Source organism: Lepisosteus oculatus, chromosome 4 (assembly GCF_040954835.1).
Source record: "Lepisosteus oculatus isolate fLepOcu1 chromosome 4, fLepOcu1.hap2, whole genome shotgun sequence".
NCBI lineage: Eukaryota > Metazoa > Chordata > Actinopteri > Semionotiformes > Lepisosteidae > Lepisosteus > Lepisosteus oculatus.
In genome coordinates, this window is record NC_090699.1 from 2678025 (window position 1) to 2695155 (window position 17131).

Here is a 17131-nt window from a genome sequence, read left to right on the forward strand (position 1 = left end):
TGGAGAAATAATTTAATTTTATCGTCCTATCAGCACAGGCAGAGGGAGAGAGGAAGGGTGGCAGAGATGTTTCAGTTTCTGTTAGAAAAACCAAAGTGACCCTCACCGCCATCATGACACCGGCAGGTCAGGAGAAGATATCTGTGTGTGTGTGTCACAGAAGCTGTGTGTGTCTTTGTGTGTGTCTGTGTGTGTGACAGGAGCTGTGTGTGTCTGTGTCTGTCTGTGTGTGTCTTTGTGTGTGTCTGTGTGTGTGTGACAGGAGCTGTGTGTGTCTGTGTCTGTCTGTGTGTGTCTTTGTGTGTGTCTGTGTGTGTGTGACAGGAGCTGTGTGTGTCTGTGTGTGTCTGTTTGTCTGTGTGTGTGTGACAGGAGCTGTGTGTGTCTGTGTGTGTGTCTGTGTGTGTGTGACAGGAGCTGTGTGTGCCTGTGTGTGTCTGTGTGTCTGTGTGTCTGTGTGTGTGTGACAGGAGCTGTGTGTCTGTGTGTGTGTGCGTGTGCGTGTCGCTCTAGCCCTGCAGTGCTGTGGTGTGAGAGTGTGAACATTGCTGAGGCAATGAGAGATCAGAAGAGTGGAAACACAAGTGCTCTGGGGCTCAGAGGAAACTACGTGTCTCAGAGGATGAGCAGTCAGGCTATTAATATGCCATCTTTCACAACACAGGAGGCAAGACCCCTGCTGCAGAAAGAGAGGGCCAGCTGTGTGACACCAAGGGTTAATCATTAACAACAACCAGGATCATTCATTCCTTGCCCTTATATAGCGCCTTTCTGACCCCCCCTGCAGCAGCAGCAGTGTGGAGCCCCACCAGTGCGCTCACACACAGCAGCTCTCAGGGCGAGGAGGACAGGTCAGAGGTCATTAGGGGTTACTAGGAGGCCAGGACTGGTCACTGACAACGTGAGAGAAGAGAGGAGAGAGGAGAGAGAGGGGGGAGGGGAGAGGGGAGAGAGGAGAGAGGAGAGAGAGGAGAGAAGAGAGAGGGGGGAGGGGAGAGGGGAGAGAGGAGAGAGGAGAGAGAGGAGAGAGGAGAGAGGAGAGAGAGGGGAGAGAGGAGAGAGGAGAGAGGAGAGGGAAGAGAGGAGAGGAGAGGAGAGAGGAGAGAGAGGGGGAGGGGAGAGGGGAGAGGGGAGAGAGGAGAGAGAGGGGAGAGAGGAGAGAGGAGAGAGGAGAGAGAGGGGGGAGGAGAGAGGGGGGAGGGGAGAGGGGAGAGAGGAGAGAGAGGGGGGAGGGGAGAGGAGAGAGGAGAGAGGAGAGAGAGGGGGGAGAGAGGAGAGAGAGAGGAGAGAGAGAGGGGGGAGAGAGGAGAGAGGAGAGAGAGGGGAGAGAGGAGAGAGGAGAGAGAGGGGAGAGAGGAGAGAGGAGAGAGGAGAGAGGAGAGAGAGGGGGGAGGGGAGAGAGGAGAGAGGAGAGAGAGGGGGGAGGGGAGAGAGGAGAGAGAGGGGAGGGAGAGGGGAGGGAGAGAGGAGAGAGAAGAGAGGAGAGAGGAGAGAGGAGAGAGAGGGGGAGGGGAGAGAGGAGAGAGGAGAGAGGAGAGAGAGGGGAGAGGGGAGAGAGGAGAGAGGAGAGAGGAGAGAGGAGAGAGAGGGGGAGGGGAGAGAGGAGAGAGGAGAGAGGAGAGAGAGGGGAGAGGGGAGAGAGGAGAGAGGAGAGAGAGGGGGAGGGGAGAGAGGAGAGAGAAGAGAGGAGAGAGGAGAGAGGAGAGAGGAGAGAGAGGGGGAGAGGAGAGAGGAGAGAGAGGGGAGGGGAGAGAGGAGAGAGAGGGGAGAGAGGGGAGAGAGAGGGGAGAGAGAGAGGGGGGAGAGGGGAGAGAGAGGGGAGAGAGGAGAGAGGGAGAGAGGGGGGAGAGGAGAGAGGAGAGAGGGGAGAGAGGAGAGAGGAGAGAGAGGGGGGAGGGGAGAGAGAGGAGAGAGGAGAGAGAAAGAGAGGAGAGAGGAGAGAGAGGGGAGAGGGAGGAGAGGAGAGAGGAGAGAGAGGGGGGAGAGGAGAGAGAAGAGGGGAGGAGAGAGAGGGGAGAGAGGAGAGAGAGGGGAGAGAGGAGAGAGAGGGGAGAGAGGAGAGAGAGGGGGGAGGGGGAGAGAGAGAGAGGGAGAGGGGGAGAGAGGAGTGGAGGGAGAGGAGGAGAGAGGAGAGAGAGAGAGAGAAGAGAGGAGAAGAGAGGAAAGGGAGAGAGGAGAGAGAGGGGGGAGGGGAGAGAGGAGAGAGGAGAAGGGGGGAGGGGAGAGAGAGGAGAGAGGAGAGAGAAAGGGGAGGGGAGAGGGGAGAGAGGAGAGAGATTTTGTTGTACTAAGAAAGTTTTGGGGGAAAAGCCCTTAATTATAGCGAATTAGTCCTGCTGGGTAAAAGTTAACATTTATCAATTAAAATGGTCCAACATACTTCCTTTTTTAGTCGTTTATTCTAGTTTTGGAGTTGAAACACTTAATTTAGTTCTATAGGAATCTGAAAAGTGCAAAAGCAAGGGAACATTTGTGCTACGTAAAACATAATTTGGTTATAACATTTCCCTCATCATCTCCTGCAGTTAACTGGTTTTTGCTCCGGTTGTGTCTTTTTCCTCTGTACTGGTTTCTGCTCCTCTAGCTGTAGTTGGATCTGTAAATTCTTTATACACTGAGTAATGTATAAAGGGCCAACGAGCTGAACCAGTTCTTTAACAGGTCTGATTCGGGGCCCTCTGCGGCTCCACACCCACCCCCCCCACAGCTGCCCCTCCCCACGCACCTCCGCCGTTAACACCTGCAGCGCTGACAGCGCTGTGGGCGCCAGCCCCCAGGCCAGGCTGACCATCACAGCTGTCCAGGTGGAGAGGCAGCCGAGGAGGCTGGACCAGGGTGAAGCCACAGGACCAGACGGCGTCTGTCCCACAGTTCTGAGAGAGAGTCCCGGTGCTCTGGAGGACATCGTGCCTGGTCCCGGTACCGAAGAAAGGGCGCCCCTCTGTCCCCAACGACTACAGACCAGTTGCACTGACTTCTCACATCATGAAGACACTGGAGAGGCTGGTCTTGTCCCACCTGAGACCCCTGGTCAGCTCATCACTGGACACCCTACAGTTCGCCTACCAGCCCAGTGTTGGTGTGGAGGAAGTGATCATCTACATGCTGCAAAGGGCCTACTCACAGCTGGACAGGGCTGGCAGCACTGTGAGGATCATGTGTTTCGACTTCTCCAGTGCCTTCAATACCATCCAGCCCTCACAGCTTGGGAGAAAGCTGGAGGAGATGCAGGTCGATGCCTCCACGACCTCGTGGATCACTGACTACCTGACAGGCAGCCCACAGTCTGTGAGACTGCAGAGCTGTGTGTCTGAACAGGCAGTGAGCAACACAGGGGCTCCTCAGGGGACGGTTCTTTCTCCGTTCCTCTTCACCCTCTGTACCTCGGACTTCAAGCACACCTCGAGGTCAGTCCACCTGCAGGAGCTCTCAGACGACTCTGCGACTGTTGGATGTGTCAAGGGTGGGCAGGAGGAGGAGTACAGAGGACTGTTCAGCAGCTGTGTGGAGTGGTGTGTGGAGAACCACTTGGAACTGAATGGAACAAAGACGAAGGAGCTGGTGGTAGATTTCAGGAGGAAAAAGGTCAAACCTACTCCTGTCTACATCCATGGGAGTGGTGTGGAGATGGTGGACTCGTACAAGTACCTGGGAGTGCACATCGACGATAGACTGGAATGGTCTAAGAACATACAGTGTGTGATCTCCTGTCCCAGCCTGAGGAACAGTCAGTGAGCCTGTCTCTCAATAATAATAATAATACAGTGTGTGATCTCCTGTCCCAGCCTGAGGAACAGACAGTGAGCCTGTCTCTCAATAATAATAATACAGTGTGATCTCCTGTCCCAGCCTGAGGAACAGACAGTGAGCCTGTCTCTCAATAATAATAATACAGGTGTGATCTCCTGTCCCAGCCTGAGGAACAGACAGTGAGCCCGTCTCTCAATAATAATAATACAGTGTGTGATCTCCTGTCCCAGCCTGAGGAACAGACAGTGAGCCTGTCTCTCAATAATAATAATACAGTGTGTGATCTCCTGTCCCAGCCTGAGGAACAGTGAGCCTGTCTCTCAATAATAATAATACAGTGTGTGATCTCCTGTCCCAGCCTGAGGAACAGACAGTGAGCCCGTCTCTCAATAATAATAATACAGTGTGTGATCTCCTGTCCCAGCCTGAGGAACAGACAGTGAGCCCGTCTCTCAATAATAATAATACAGTGTGTGATCTCCTGTCCCAGCCTGAGGAACAGACAGTGAGCCTGTCTCTCAATAATAATAATACAGTGTGTGATCTCCTGTCCCAGCCTGAGGAACAGTGAGCCTGTCTCTCAATAATAATAATACAGTGTGTGATCTCCTGTCCCAGCCTGAGGAACAGTGAGCCTGTCTCTCAATAATAATAATACAGTGTGTGATCTCCTGTCCCAGCCTGAGGAACAGACAGTGAGCCCGTCTCTCAATAATAATAATACAGTGTGTGATCTCCTGTCCCAGCCTGAGGAACAGACAGTGAGCCTGTCTCTCAATAATAATAATACAGTGTGTGATCTCCTGTCCCAGCCTGAGGAACAGTGAGCCTTTCTTTCAATACTAATGCAGATTTCAATACTAACTAGGAGAGTTTCGCAGCGGGTGGGATGCAGAAGTTTCAACATAAACAGAGGCAGGAGGAACTGACCACATCAGCACTTGCATCACTGTGTGTGTCGACACATGTGGGTGTGTGTGGGGGTGAGCAGGGGTTTTCAAAAGGAGAAACTCAGGCACAGTGTGTTAACAGCTGGGGTGTTGCGAGTGTGTCTGTGTATCACTGAGTACGTGTGTGTACGTGTATCTGTGTGCAGTTCTGTGTGTGTCAGAGTGTACTTGTGTGTGAGTGTATCATTGTGCAGTTGTGTGTGAGTGTGTAGTTGTGTGTGTGAGTGTATCAGTGTGCAGTTGTGTGTGAGTGTATCAGTGTGCAGTTGTTTGTGAGTGTGTAGTTGTGTGTCTGTAGCTGTGTATGAGAATGTCAGTGTGCAGGTGTGTATGTGTATGAATGTGTAGTTGTGTGTGAGTGTGTCAGTGTGCAGTTGTGTGTGAGTGTGCAGGTGTGTGTGAGTGTGTAGTTGTGTGAGTGTGTCAGTTTGCAGTTGTGTGTGAGTGTGCAGGTGTGTGTGAGTGTGTAGTTGTGTGGGTGTATCAGTGTGCAGATGTTTGTGAGTGTGTTGTTGTGTGAGTGTATCAGTGTGCAGTTGTGTGAGTATCAGTGTGCAGGTGTGTGTGAGTGTGTAGTTGTGTGAGTGTATCAGTGTGCAGGTGTTTGTGAGTGTGTAGTTGTGTGAGTATCAGTGTGCAGGTGTGTGTGAGTGTGTAGTTGTGTGGGTGTATCAGTGTGCAGGTGTGTGTGAGTGTGTAGTTGTGTGAGTATCAGTGTGCAGATGTTTGTGAGTGTGCAGTTGTGTGAGTGTATCAGTGTGCAGGTGTTTGTGAGTGTATCAGTGTGCAGGTGTGTGTGAGTGTGTAGTTGTGTAAGTGTATCAGTGTGCAGGTGTGTGAGTGTATCAGTGTGCAGGTGTGTGTGAGTGTGTAGTTGTGTGAGTATCAGTGTGCAGGTGTGTGTGAGTGTGTAGTTGTGTGGGTGTATCAGTGTGCAGGTGTGTGTGAGTGTGTAGTTGTGTGAGTGTATCAGTGTGCAGTTGTGTGAGTGTATCAGTGTGCAGGTGTGTGTGAGTGTGTAGTTGTGTGAGTGTATCACTGTGCAGTTGTGTGAGTGTATCAGTGTGCAGGTGTGTGATTGTGTAGTTGTGTGAGTGTATCAGTGTGCAGGTGTGTGTGAGTGTGTAGTTGTGTGAGTGTTAATGTGTGCAGGTGTGTGTGAGTGTGTAGGTGTGTGTTAAGTGTTGTCTGATTGCAGGAAGTCGGCCTCATTGGTCTGAGCCAGTTAGAGAGACTGAGAGACTGTTGGAGTTTTCTGTACTACCCACACACACACACTCTGCACACAACTAAACACCACACACACATTAGTTAGTAACATAATTGTCAGAGTGTCCCGGGCAGCTATTTCAGGGTATCAGCTTCAACACTATGGCTGGGCAGCTTGTTCCCCACTCCCACCCCTCTCTGTGTACAGTAGAGCCTCCTGTCCAGACTGGAGTGTCTCACCCAGCTGTGTGCTGAGAGAAGTCAGGGTATCAGCTTGTTCCCCACTCCTACCCCTCTCTGCGTACAGTAGTGTCTCCTGTCCTGACTGGAGTGTCTCATCCATTCTATTCTATCTAATTGCATCTCTGACATAAAAACTTGGATGACTCAAAACTTCCTTCATCTTAACTGTGACAAGACTGAAGTCATGCCTACTGGCACCCCCCATCGACCTCGTGAAGCCAGTCCTGTAACCCTGTCTGTAGGTGGCTCTGTACTTGAGCTTCAGTCTAAACTGAAAAACCTTGGGGTGATATTTGATTCTGGATCAACATTCGACCCACGTGTGCAGCAGACTGTCAAAACATCTTCTTTTCACCTCAGAAATCTCGTTAGACAACGCCCTGTGTTATCGCTAACTGTGGCTGAAAAGATGATAAACACATGTGTGTTATCTCAAATTGACTGCTGTAATGCTCTACTCGCTGGGGTATCTAAATCTACTCTGAACAAACTGCAGTCTGTCCACAATTCAGCAGCCAGAATCCTGACCAGGTCTAGTGCAGGTGTTCACATCACTCCTGTCCTGGAGTCCCTGCACTGGCTTCCAGTCAAATTCCGTGTGGACTTTAAAATCCTCCTGCTCACCTGTAAGGCTCTGCATGGCTGGGCGCCTCAGTACCTGTCTGAGCTACTATCGCCCTGCTCCCCACCTCACCACCTTCGCTCCTCTAACTCTGCCCTCCTGTCTGTCCCCCAAGCCCGTCCACACTCTAGGGGTGACAGGGCTTCTCCTGCTGCGCCCCCAAGCTCTGGGACTCCCTCTGCCCGAGGACATCAGAGAGTCTCCTTCAGATCCAGACTCAAACCTCCTTCTCTAGAAGAGTCTGTACTTCACTGGTCTCGTTCCTCACCCCTCTGCTCTTCTCAATACCACCCTCCACGGTCTCCTCTATTGTTATTGTTGTATTGTTGTAATTGTTATTGTGTCCTGTCTTGTGAATTCTTCTCATTTATTGTTATTGTCATCCTGTAAAGCGCTTTGAGAAGCCACCTTTAAAGGCGCTATATAAAATAAAGTTATTATTATTATTATTATTATTATTATTATTATTATTATTATTATTATTATTATTATTATTATAAATACTACAATCGGGGGCTCGCATTAAGAAATCAGTTTGTATGCTGAGAGATGTTTTTGTAAACCATTTCTCCGAGGGCAGTTGTTGATCTTTTTGAGGAACCTGAGTACAACTTAAACGCATTTGTAGCTTCCCTGAAGCACACGTTTTATCTGGTGTATTCTTCTTATTTATTGTCATTGTGTTTTATCTGGTGTAGTCTTCTTATTTATTGTCATTGTGTTTTATCTGGTGTAGTCTTCTTATTTATTGTCATTGTGTTTTATCTGGTGTAGTCTTCTAATTTATTGTCATTGGGTTTTATCTGGTGTAGTCTTCTAATTTATTGTCATTGTGTTTTATCTGGTGTAGTCTTCTTATTTATTGTCATTGTGTTTTATCTGGTGTAGTCTTCTAATTTATTGTCATTGTGTTTTATCTGGTGTAGTCTTCTTATTTATTGTTGTCGTCATCCTGTAAAGCGCTTTGAGAAACCACCTTTAAAGGAGCTATCTAAAATAAAGTTTATTATTATTATTATTATTATTATTATTATTATTATTATTATTATTATGATTATTATTATTATAATCCAGCTGTGTCCTGAGAGAAGTCAGGGTATCAGCTTGTTCTCCACTCCTACCCCTCTCTGTGTACAGTAGAGCCTCCTGTCCTGACTGGAGTGTCTCACCCAGCTGTGTGCTGAGAGAAGTCAGGGTATCAGCTTGTTCCCCACTCCTACCCCTCTCTGTGTACAGTAGAGCCTCCTGTCCTGGCTGGAGTGTCTCACCCAGCTGTGTGCTGAGAGAAGTCAGGGTAACCGGCTTCACAAGCAAGGCTGGGCAGCTTGTTCCCCCCTGTGTGCGCAGGCGTGCCTCCTGTCCCGTCCGTGAGCGGCGGACACGCCCCCCGGCTGACGTCACCCCCGCCCGGCCGCTGGCGCCGGAGCGCGCGCGGCCCCTGCTGGCGGCGGCGGAGTCTGGGGTCTCCTGCCCGTGTCGCGACCCAATTAATGACCCAATTAACGAAGGCGGCAGGGCTCGCCATCATGACCGGCAGAGCGACCGCAGGACACAGGTCAGAGCGGACTGCGTGCGTGCGTGTGTGTGTGTGTGCGTGTGTGTGTTCACAGGACGGCGCGTTTTGACCGCGTCCTGCAGGAAAGTTTGGGGCGCGGCTCGTGCGCGGAAGTGGGAGTCGCAGCGCGCACGGGTGGGGCGGCAGAGCTCTCCTCCAGGATGACATGGCGGCAGACCCCTGGACTTGTGACGTTTACGTTTTAAAACCAGGACAGAAAACGCACTTCGCACAGACGAGGGCGCGGGGGGGTCCCCCCCACGGAGAAAAGCGGAATGCGTGTGAGAGGAGATGGCCGGCGCTGCGTGTACACAACCCCAGTGTCGCTGTCACGCGAGATCCTGTCGCGCTAGCTCAGCGGTGCACAGCGGTGCCCACTGGTGCCCACTGGTGCCCGGTCCTTCCGGGTCTGGCCGTCAAACTGTCCCGCGGGATGTAGCATCGTCTCCTGCTGCGGGGAAAGTCTCTCCAGGAGCTCCTGTACTGTACAACAGCTCGAGCCGTGCCCCCCCGTGTCTGCGACGAGCCGAAATCACGGGTCTTTCCAGATGTGTGATTCTCGATGCGAGTTTCCTCACGCCGAAGGGGTTTAATTCTGATACATCTGTCACTGGAGCGTCCAGTCAGTGTGTGTGTATTAACCCCTCTCTCTCTCAGTGCAGTGTTAATGTACTGGAGTGTCCAGTCAGTGTGTCTGTAGTAACCCCTCTCTCTCTCAGTGCAGTGTTAATGTACTGGAGTGTCCAGTCAGTGTGTGTGTATTAACCCCTCTCTCTCTCTCAGTGCAGTGTTAATGTACTGGAGTGTCCAGTCAGTGTGTCTGTATTAACCCCTCTCTCTCTCAGTGCAGTGTTAATGTACTGGAGTGTCCAGTCAGTGTGTGTGTATGAACCCCTCTCTCTCGCAGTGCAGTGTTAATGTACTGGAGTGTCCAGTCAGTGTGTCTGTACTAACCCCCCTCTCTCTCAGTGCAGTGTTAATGTACTGGAGTGTCCAGTCAGTGTGTCTGTATGAACCCCTCTCTCTCTCAGTGCAGTGTTAATGTACTGGAGTGTCCAGTCAGTGTGTCTGTATTAACCCCTCTCTCTCAGTGCAGTGTTAATGTACTGGAGTGTCCAGTCAGTGTGTGTGTATTAACCCCTCTCTCTCTCTCAGTGCAGTGTTAATGTACTGGAGTGTCCAGTCAGTGTGTCTGTATTAACCCCTCTCTCTCTCAGTGCAGTGTTAATGTACTGGAGTGTCCAGTCAGTGTGTGTGTATGAACCCCTCTCTCTCGCAGTGCAGTGTTAATGTACTGGAGTGTCCAGTCAGTGTGTCTGTACTAACCCCCCTCTCTCTCAGTGCAGTGTTAATGTACTGGAGTGTCCAGTCAGTGTGTCTGTATGAACCCCTCTCTCTCTCAGTGCAGTGTTAATGTACTGGAGTGTCCAGTCAGTGTGTCTGTATTAACCCCTCTCTCTCAGTGCAGTGTTAATGTACTGGAGTGTCCAGTCAGTGTGTCTGTACTAACCCCCCTCTCTCTCAGTGCAGTGTTAATGTACTGGAGTGTCCAGTCAGTGTGTGTCTGTATGAACCCCTCTCTCTCTCAGTGCAGTGTTAATGTACTGGAGTGTCCAGTCAGTGTGTCTGTACTAACCCCCCTCTCTCTCAGTGCAGTGTTAATGTACTGGAGTGTCCAGTCAGTGTGTCTGTATGAACCCCTCTCTCTCTCAGTGCAGTGTTAATGTACTGGAGTGTCCAGTCTGTGTGTCTGTATTAACCCCTCTCTCTCTCTCAGTGCAGTGTTAATGTACTGGAGTGTCCAGTCAGTGTGTGTGTATTAACCCCTCTCTCTCAGTGCAGTGTTAATGTACTGGAGTGTCCAGTCAGTGTGTCTGTATTAACCCCTCTCTCTCTCAGTGCAGTGTTAATGTACTGGAGTGTCCAGTCTGTGTGTCTGTATTAACCCCTCTCTCTCTCTCAGTGCAGTGTTAATGTACTGGAGTGTCCAGTCAGTGTGTGTGTATTAACCCCTCTCTCTCTCAGTGCAGTGTTAATGTACTGGAGTGTCCAGTCAGTGTGTGTATTAACCCCTCTCTCTCTCTCAGTGCAGTGTTAATGTACTGGAGTGTCCAGTCAGTGTGTGTGTATGAACCCCTCTCTCTCTCAGTGGTAGTGTCCTGTGTATTAACCCCTCTCTCTCTCTCTCTCTCAGTGGTAGTGTCCTGTGTATGAACCCCTCTCTCTCTCTCAGTGCAGTGTTAATGTACTGGAGTGTCCAGTCAGTGTGTCTGTATGAACCCCTCTCTCTCTCAGTGCAGTGTTAATGTACTGGAGTGTCCAGTCAGTGTGTCTGTATTAACCCCTCTCTCTCTCAGTGCAGTGTTAATGTACTGGAGTGTCCAGTCAGTGTGTGTGTATTAACCCCCCTCTCTCCCAGTGCAGTGTTAATGTACTGGAGTGTCCAGTCAGTGTGTCTGTATTAACCCCTCTCTCTCTCTCTCTCTCAGTGGTAGTGTCCTTTGTATTAACCCGTCTCTCTCTCTCTACAGGGCAGGGTGATGTCTCTGCAGTCTGTCGCTCCTGCTCCCTGTGGCCCCGGGACCCTGCTGCTGCTCCCCCTGCTGGCCAGTCTGGGCTGGGCGGACCCCAGCACCCCCGGGCCCGAGTCCGCGCTGGGGGCGCCGGCGGGCGGCCTGGTGTGGCTGCGCTGCCCGTGCCCGGGCCCGGCGGGGGGGCTGGACCTGACCTGCTGGCGCCGGGACACGGGGGCCGTGCTGCACCGGCGCGCGGGCGGCGCCGACCGGCCCGCCAGCCAGGACCCGCGGTACCGGGGCCGCACGGCGCTGTCCGAGCCCGCGCTGGCCGCCGGCGTCTGCGCGCTGCAGCTGTCCGCGCTGGGGCCCGGCGACGCCGGCCGCTACCTCTGCGCTGCTGCAGGCCCCGCGGGCCGGACCCGGTGCTCCTTCCTGCTGAGGGTGAGCGAGCCCACCAGCGGGCCGCAGGACCGGACCACCCCGCCGCCCGCGGCCCGGCGCCCCCCCCAGGGCGGGGGCGGGTGGCCCTACTGGGTGCTCGGCTGCCTGCTGGCTCTGGGGGTCTCGGCTGCCCTGGCCTCCCTGGCGCGGCGCTGTCTGCGGGGGACCGGGACCGGACCCACGGGCACGGGCCTGACCCGGCTGCAGGCGCTGCTCCGGTCCGCCTGGTCTGGACCCGGGACGGCTGACCAGGACCGGCGTCCTGCTGGCCTGGCCTGCTTACCTCATGGACAGAGCTTCTGAACTGTGTGTCTGCAGCTGCTGCTCTCTGCTTGTACTGGACTCTATATCCTTTAACATTGTTTATATTACAAGACCAGCCTCCTCCCCCGGTGCCCTGGGGCCCCTCCAGACCTGCTGTGGCCCCAGCGTCAGTCGCTGCAGCCCCTGGTGCTACTGCAGCGACTTTCACCCCCTGCTGCTCCCCCTCTGGGGCTGTGGGGACCCCCTGCTGCTCCCCCTCTGGGGCTGCGGGGACCCCCTGCTGCTCCCCCTCTGGGGCTGTGAGGACCCCCTGCTGCTCCCCCTCTGGGGCTGTGGGGACCCCCTGCTGCTCCCCTCTGGGGCTGTGGGGACCCCCTGCTGCTCCCCCTCTGGGGCTGTGGGGAGCCCTGCTGGTGCGGATCGGGGGGCTGTGGGGACCCACTGCTGCTCCCCCTCTGGGGCTGTGGGGACCCCCTGCTGCTGCCCCTCTGGGGCTGTGAGGACCCCCTGCTGCTCCCCTCTGGGGCTGTGGGGACCCCCTGCTGCTCCCCTCTGGGGCTGTGGGGAGCCCTCCTGCTCCCCCTCTGGGGCTGTGGGGACCCCCTGCTGCTCCCCTCTGGGGCTGTGAGGACCCCCTCCTGCTCCCCCTCTGGGGCTGTGGGGAGCCCCTGCTGCTCCCCCTCTGGGGCTGTGAGGACCCCCTGCTGCTCCCCCTCTGGGGCTGTGAGGACCCCCTCCTGCTCCCCCTCTGGGGCTGTGGGGACCCCCTGCTGCTCCCCCTCTGGGGCTGTGAGGACCCCCTGCTGCTCCCCCTCTGGGGCTGTGGGGAGCCCTCCTGCTCCCCCTCTGGGGCTGTGGGGACCCCCTGCTGCTGCCCCTCTGGGGCTGTGGGGAGCCCTCCTGCTCCCCCTCTGGGGCTGTGGGGAGCCCTCCTGCTCCCCCTCTGGGGCTGTGGGGAGCCCTGCTGGTGCGGATCGGGGGGCTGTGGGATCGGGGAGAGCGCTGGTCGAGCTCCAGTCCTATGCAATAGTATTTTGCTGCCTTTTTGAATTGCACAGCGCTGGTGCCTGTGAACCAGCTCTTCCGTCTTCTTTATTTTGTATTTTGTTAAATAAACTCTTTTGTACCGACGCGGTGTCCGGTCTCGTCGAGCTCTCGAACCAGCAGCCTTCACAAAACAGCCCTGTTCTACCGCTGGCCACTGGGAAATACATAGTGGTTCCGGTGGGTCAGCAGGCGTGGGCTGCAAAGGAACACGTGGGAGGTGTATTCCCCGCTGAAAGGAGAAGAGAGAAAACGCAGCGTGAAACACAAAATGCCTGAAAAAAAGGACACCGGATGTGCGGAGAATGAACAGCTGGAATACAGAGGAAGTCCCGCCTCCCCGCCCTCCACAAGGGCTCTGATTGGCTGACTGTCAATGAGTGGCAGCCTTTTCCACCAATCCGACCCGCTTGTTTTAGGCTCGTCAGTTTCAAAATTCAGTTCCAACAGGCAGTAGATCAACCCCGCCTGCTCCAGGTCAGGAGACGGGTACGGTCTGGTCTTGAAATGTGAACATGTGGGATATATGCATATATATATAAATTGTCAGGCTTTTGTTTTTTTTTCGGGTCATGTTTAGCTGGGTTATCGATTACTTATCGACGTCTTCACTCTGGGGGTGACAGGGACTTCTCCTGCTGCGCCCCAACACTCAGGAGCTGTATCCCCAGGGGTGTCAGAGAGCCCCCCAGCCTGAGCTCTTCCACATCGTCTAATTCTGCTCTCCTGTCTGTCCCCCAAGACCGTCGACACTCTGGGGGTGACAGGGGCTTCTCCTGTTGTACCCCAACACTCAGGAGCTGTATCCCAAGGGGTGTCAGAGAGCCCCCCAGCCTGAGCTCTTCAACATCGTCTAATTCTGCTCTCCTGTCTGTCCCCCAAGACTGTCCCGTCACCCCCAGAGTGTGGACATCTCCTGTTGCGCCCCGAAGCCCGGGATCTGTATCCCCGGGGGTATCAGAGAGCCCCCCAGCCTGCGCTCGGAGCCCTCGTGTTTAACTGGGCCGGGCGGGCCGGTACCGGCGGCTCCTGCCTCCTCTCCGTGTTCGCTTCCTACTCGAGTGCACTTTTAAAGCTGCCTTTGCGCCCGGTTTCAGGCCGTATACAGAACAAAGCGCTATTCTCTCTCTGTACGGCCTTCTGAACCCTGGTTTTCATTTCCTTGTTAACCAACTGCTTGTTGTAAAGCGCTTCGAGAAATATCTTTTAAAGTCACTCCATAAAATTAAGCCCATGACAATAATAACTATAATTATAGTTCCCATCAGTATAATCATATTTCGAATTCAACAGGAGCAGCTGTCAGAACGAGATTACTACACAACAGAGTACGGGAATCAAAACTAACCCGGGGCTGAATATGGGCTGTTTTCTCATTTCTGAAAGTGATCATCACGCGTTTGAAGAATGACACAGTCGATTGTCGAAAGGACAGTTTAACATCGTCACGACACCAGCGGCCGTTACCGACCGCATCCCCTGTTGATCGATAGACTACAAAACCGGCAGGGGGGAAACTACATCTCCCAGAATGCACCGAGCGCGCTCACGAGGGGGGGCCCCGCACTTCCTTTTCCTGTTGGAGTTCTCGAGGCGCTGCGCTACACGCCGTTGCGTTCAGATACACAGAGGAGCCAAACTGGATCTGAAATCGCCGCCGAACCGACGGATAAGCGAGGAAAGACGATCGTTTCACTCGGATACGGGTGAGAGGCGTCCCGCGGAGAGAAACGGCCGTTGGCCGAGGGGCTCGGTTTCCACGAGTGACGGACCCGGGCCGGCGTGTGCGTGGGGACTCGGGCGGGCGGCCGCTGGGCCTGGCCGAGACCTCCATGCAGATCAACTGAACTAGTGGGGCTCAAAAAGACAAAAGGAGAAGAGCCGGGGGACGGGCGCCGCGTGGCGTGGCGTGGCCTTGGGCCCGGGTGGGTCTGCTGGCCTGGGACAGGCCCGATTTTGAGTCGGTCAGTTTAACCCCCTGTCTCTCCCTCTCTCCGTCTCAGGTCTGTCAGCACAAGATCATGTCTCGGTTCTTTGCCACCGGCTCCGACAGCGAGTCCGAAGAGTCGTCCTCCGGGGACGAGATCGCGCCCAAGCCCACCGGCAGCACCTACGCCAAGCAGTGAGTCTGTCCCCCTGCTGTGGGGCTGTGCTGCCTGCCTGCCTGTCTGTCTCATCATCTCCCTGTCTGTCTCCCCGCCTGTCTGTCTCATCATCTCCCTGTCTGTCTGCTGTGGGGCTGTGCTGCCTGCCTGCCTGTCTCATCATCTCCCTGTCTGTCTCCCCGCCTGTCTGTCTCATCATCTCCCTGTCTGTCTGCTGTGGGGCTGTGCTGCCTGCCTGTCTCATCATCTCCCTGTCTGTCTCCCTGCCTGTCTGTCTCATCATCTCCCTGTCTGTCTGCTGTGGGGCTGTGCTGCCTGCCTGCCTGTCTGTCTCATCATCTCCCTGTCTGTCTCATCATCTCCCTGTCTGTCTCCCCGCCTGTCTGTCTCATCATCTCCCTGTCTGTCTGCTGTGGGGCTGTGCTGCCTGCCTGCCTGTCTGTTTCATCATCTCCCTGTCTGTCTGCTGTGGGGCTGTGCTGCCTGCCTGTCTGTCTGTTTCATCATCTCCCTGTCTGTCTGCTGTGGGGCTGTGCTGCCTGCCTGTCTGTCTGTTTCATCATCTCCCTGTCTGTCTGCTGTGGGGCTGTGCTGCCTGCCTGTCTGTCTGCCTCCTCATCTCCCTGTCCGCCTGCTGTGAGGCTGTGCTGCCTGCCTGTCTCTTCATCTCCCTGCCTGCCTGTCTCTTCATCTCCCTGCCTGCCTGTCTCTTCATCTCCCTGTCCCCCTGCTGTGGGGCTGTGCTGCCTGCCTGTCTGTCTGTTTCATCATCTCCCTGTCTGCCTGCTGTGAGGCTGTGCTGTCTGTCTGTCTCATCATCTCCCTGTCCGCCTGCCTGTCTCATCGTCTCGCTCGCTGTCTCCCTGCCTGCCTGCGCTCAGTCCTGATCTGTTGACGTCTGTCTGTCCCTCCCCAGGTCTCTCTTGCTCAGTGACGATGAGGAGGACACGAAGAGGGTGGTGCGCAGTGCCAAGGACAAGAGGTCAGTCTCCCTCCCTCTCTCTCTCGGTCCCCGTCTCTCCTCCTCATCAATCCTCCTCAGTCCCTGTCTCTCTCCACCTCAGTCAGTTTCAGTTCGAGGTGTTTTATTAGCATGACCAATGAGTAAAATGAGTGTTGCCAAAGCAAAACAAATACCATTAACATAAAACAAAAATCACCAGACACTTACAGGCATTTACAATAAAGGCACAGTCATAAAATATTTACATATAGACATATGGAGCATTATTGAGAGACAGGCTCACTGTCTGTTCCTCAGGCTGGGACAGGAGATCACACACTGTATTATTATTATTGAGAGACAGGCTCACTGTCTGTTCCTCAGGCTGGGACAGGAGATCACACACTGTATTATTATTATTGAGAGACAGGCTCACTGTCTGTTCCTCAGGCTGGGACAGGAGATCACACACTGTATTATTATTATTGAGAGACAGGCTCACTGTCTGTTCCTCAGGCTGGGACAGGAGATCACACACTGTATTATTATTATTGAGAGACGGGCTCACTGTCTGTTCCTCAGGCTGGGACAGGAGATCACACACTGTATTATTATTATTGAGAGACGGGCTCACTGTCTGTTCCTCAGGCTGGGACAGGAGATCACACACTGTATTATTATTATTGAGAGACGGGCTCACTGTCTGTTCCTCAGGCTGGGACAGGAGATCACACACTGTATTATTATTATTGAGAGACGGGCTCACTGTCTGTTCCTCAGGCTGGGACAGGAGATCACACACTGTATTATTATTATTGAGAGACGGGCTCACTGTCTGTTCCTCAGGCTGGGACAGGAGATCACACACTGTATTATTATTATTGAGAGACGGGCTCACTGTCTGTTCCTCAGGCTGGGACAGGAGATCACACACTGTATTATTATTATTGAGAGACGGGCTCACTGTCTGTTCCTCAGGCTGGGACAGGAGATCACACACTGTATTATTATTATTGAGAGACGGGCTCACTGTCTGTTCCTCAGGCTGGGACAGGAGATCACACACTGTATTATTATTATTGAGAGACGGGCTCACTGTCTGTTCCTCAGGCTGGGACAGGAGATCACACACTGTATTATTATTATTGAGAGACGGGCTCACTGTCTGTTCCTCAGGCTGGGACAGGAGATCACACACTGTATTATTATTATTGAGAGACAGGCTCACTGTCTGTTCCTCAGGCTGGGACAGGAGATCACACACTGTATTATTATTATTGAGAGTCAGGCTCACTGTCTGTTCCTCAGGCTGGGACAGGAGATCACACACTGTATTATTATTGAGAGACAGGCTCACTGTCTGTTCCTCAGGCTGGGACAGGAGATCACACATTGTATTATTATTATTGAGAGTCAGGCTCACTGTCTGTTCCTCAGGCTGGGACAGGAGATCACACACTGTATTATTATTATTGAGAGACGGGCTCAC

At 53.7% G+C, this 17131-nt stretch overlaps 2 protein-coding genes across 6 annotated transcripts in view; one reads left to right on the plus strand and one right to left on the minus strand.

The window, feature by feature from the left end:
• LOC138238273 (cytosolic sulfotransferase 3-like) overlaps positions 1–17131 on the minus strand; it is a 271472-nt gene that overhangs the window by 171692 nt on the left and 82649 nt on the right. The window lies entirely within an intron of this gene.
• The window catches only part of eif3c (eukaryotic translation initiation factor 3, subunit C), a 44470-nt gene continuing 41489 nt past the window's right edge, over positions 14151–17131 (plus strand). For 3 of the 5 annotated variants that reach the window (XM_069188394.1, XM_069188396.1, XM_069188398.1), the window contains exons 1-3: positions 14152–14300; positions 14598–14716; positions 15616–15681. In XM_069188394.1, the coding sequence (XP_069044495.1) occupies positions 14616–14716; positions 15616–15681 (167 nt within the window). In that variant the 5' untranslated portion in view covers positions 14152–14300; positions 14598–14615. Of the gene's footprint in view, positions 14301–14597; positions 14717–15615; positions 15682–17131 lie in introns of all 5 variants that reach the window. The other 2 variants (XM_069188397.1, XM_069188399.1) reach the window with 1 other exon arrangement.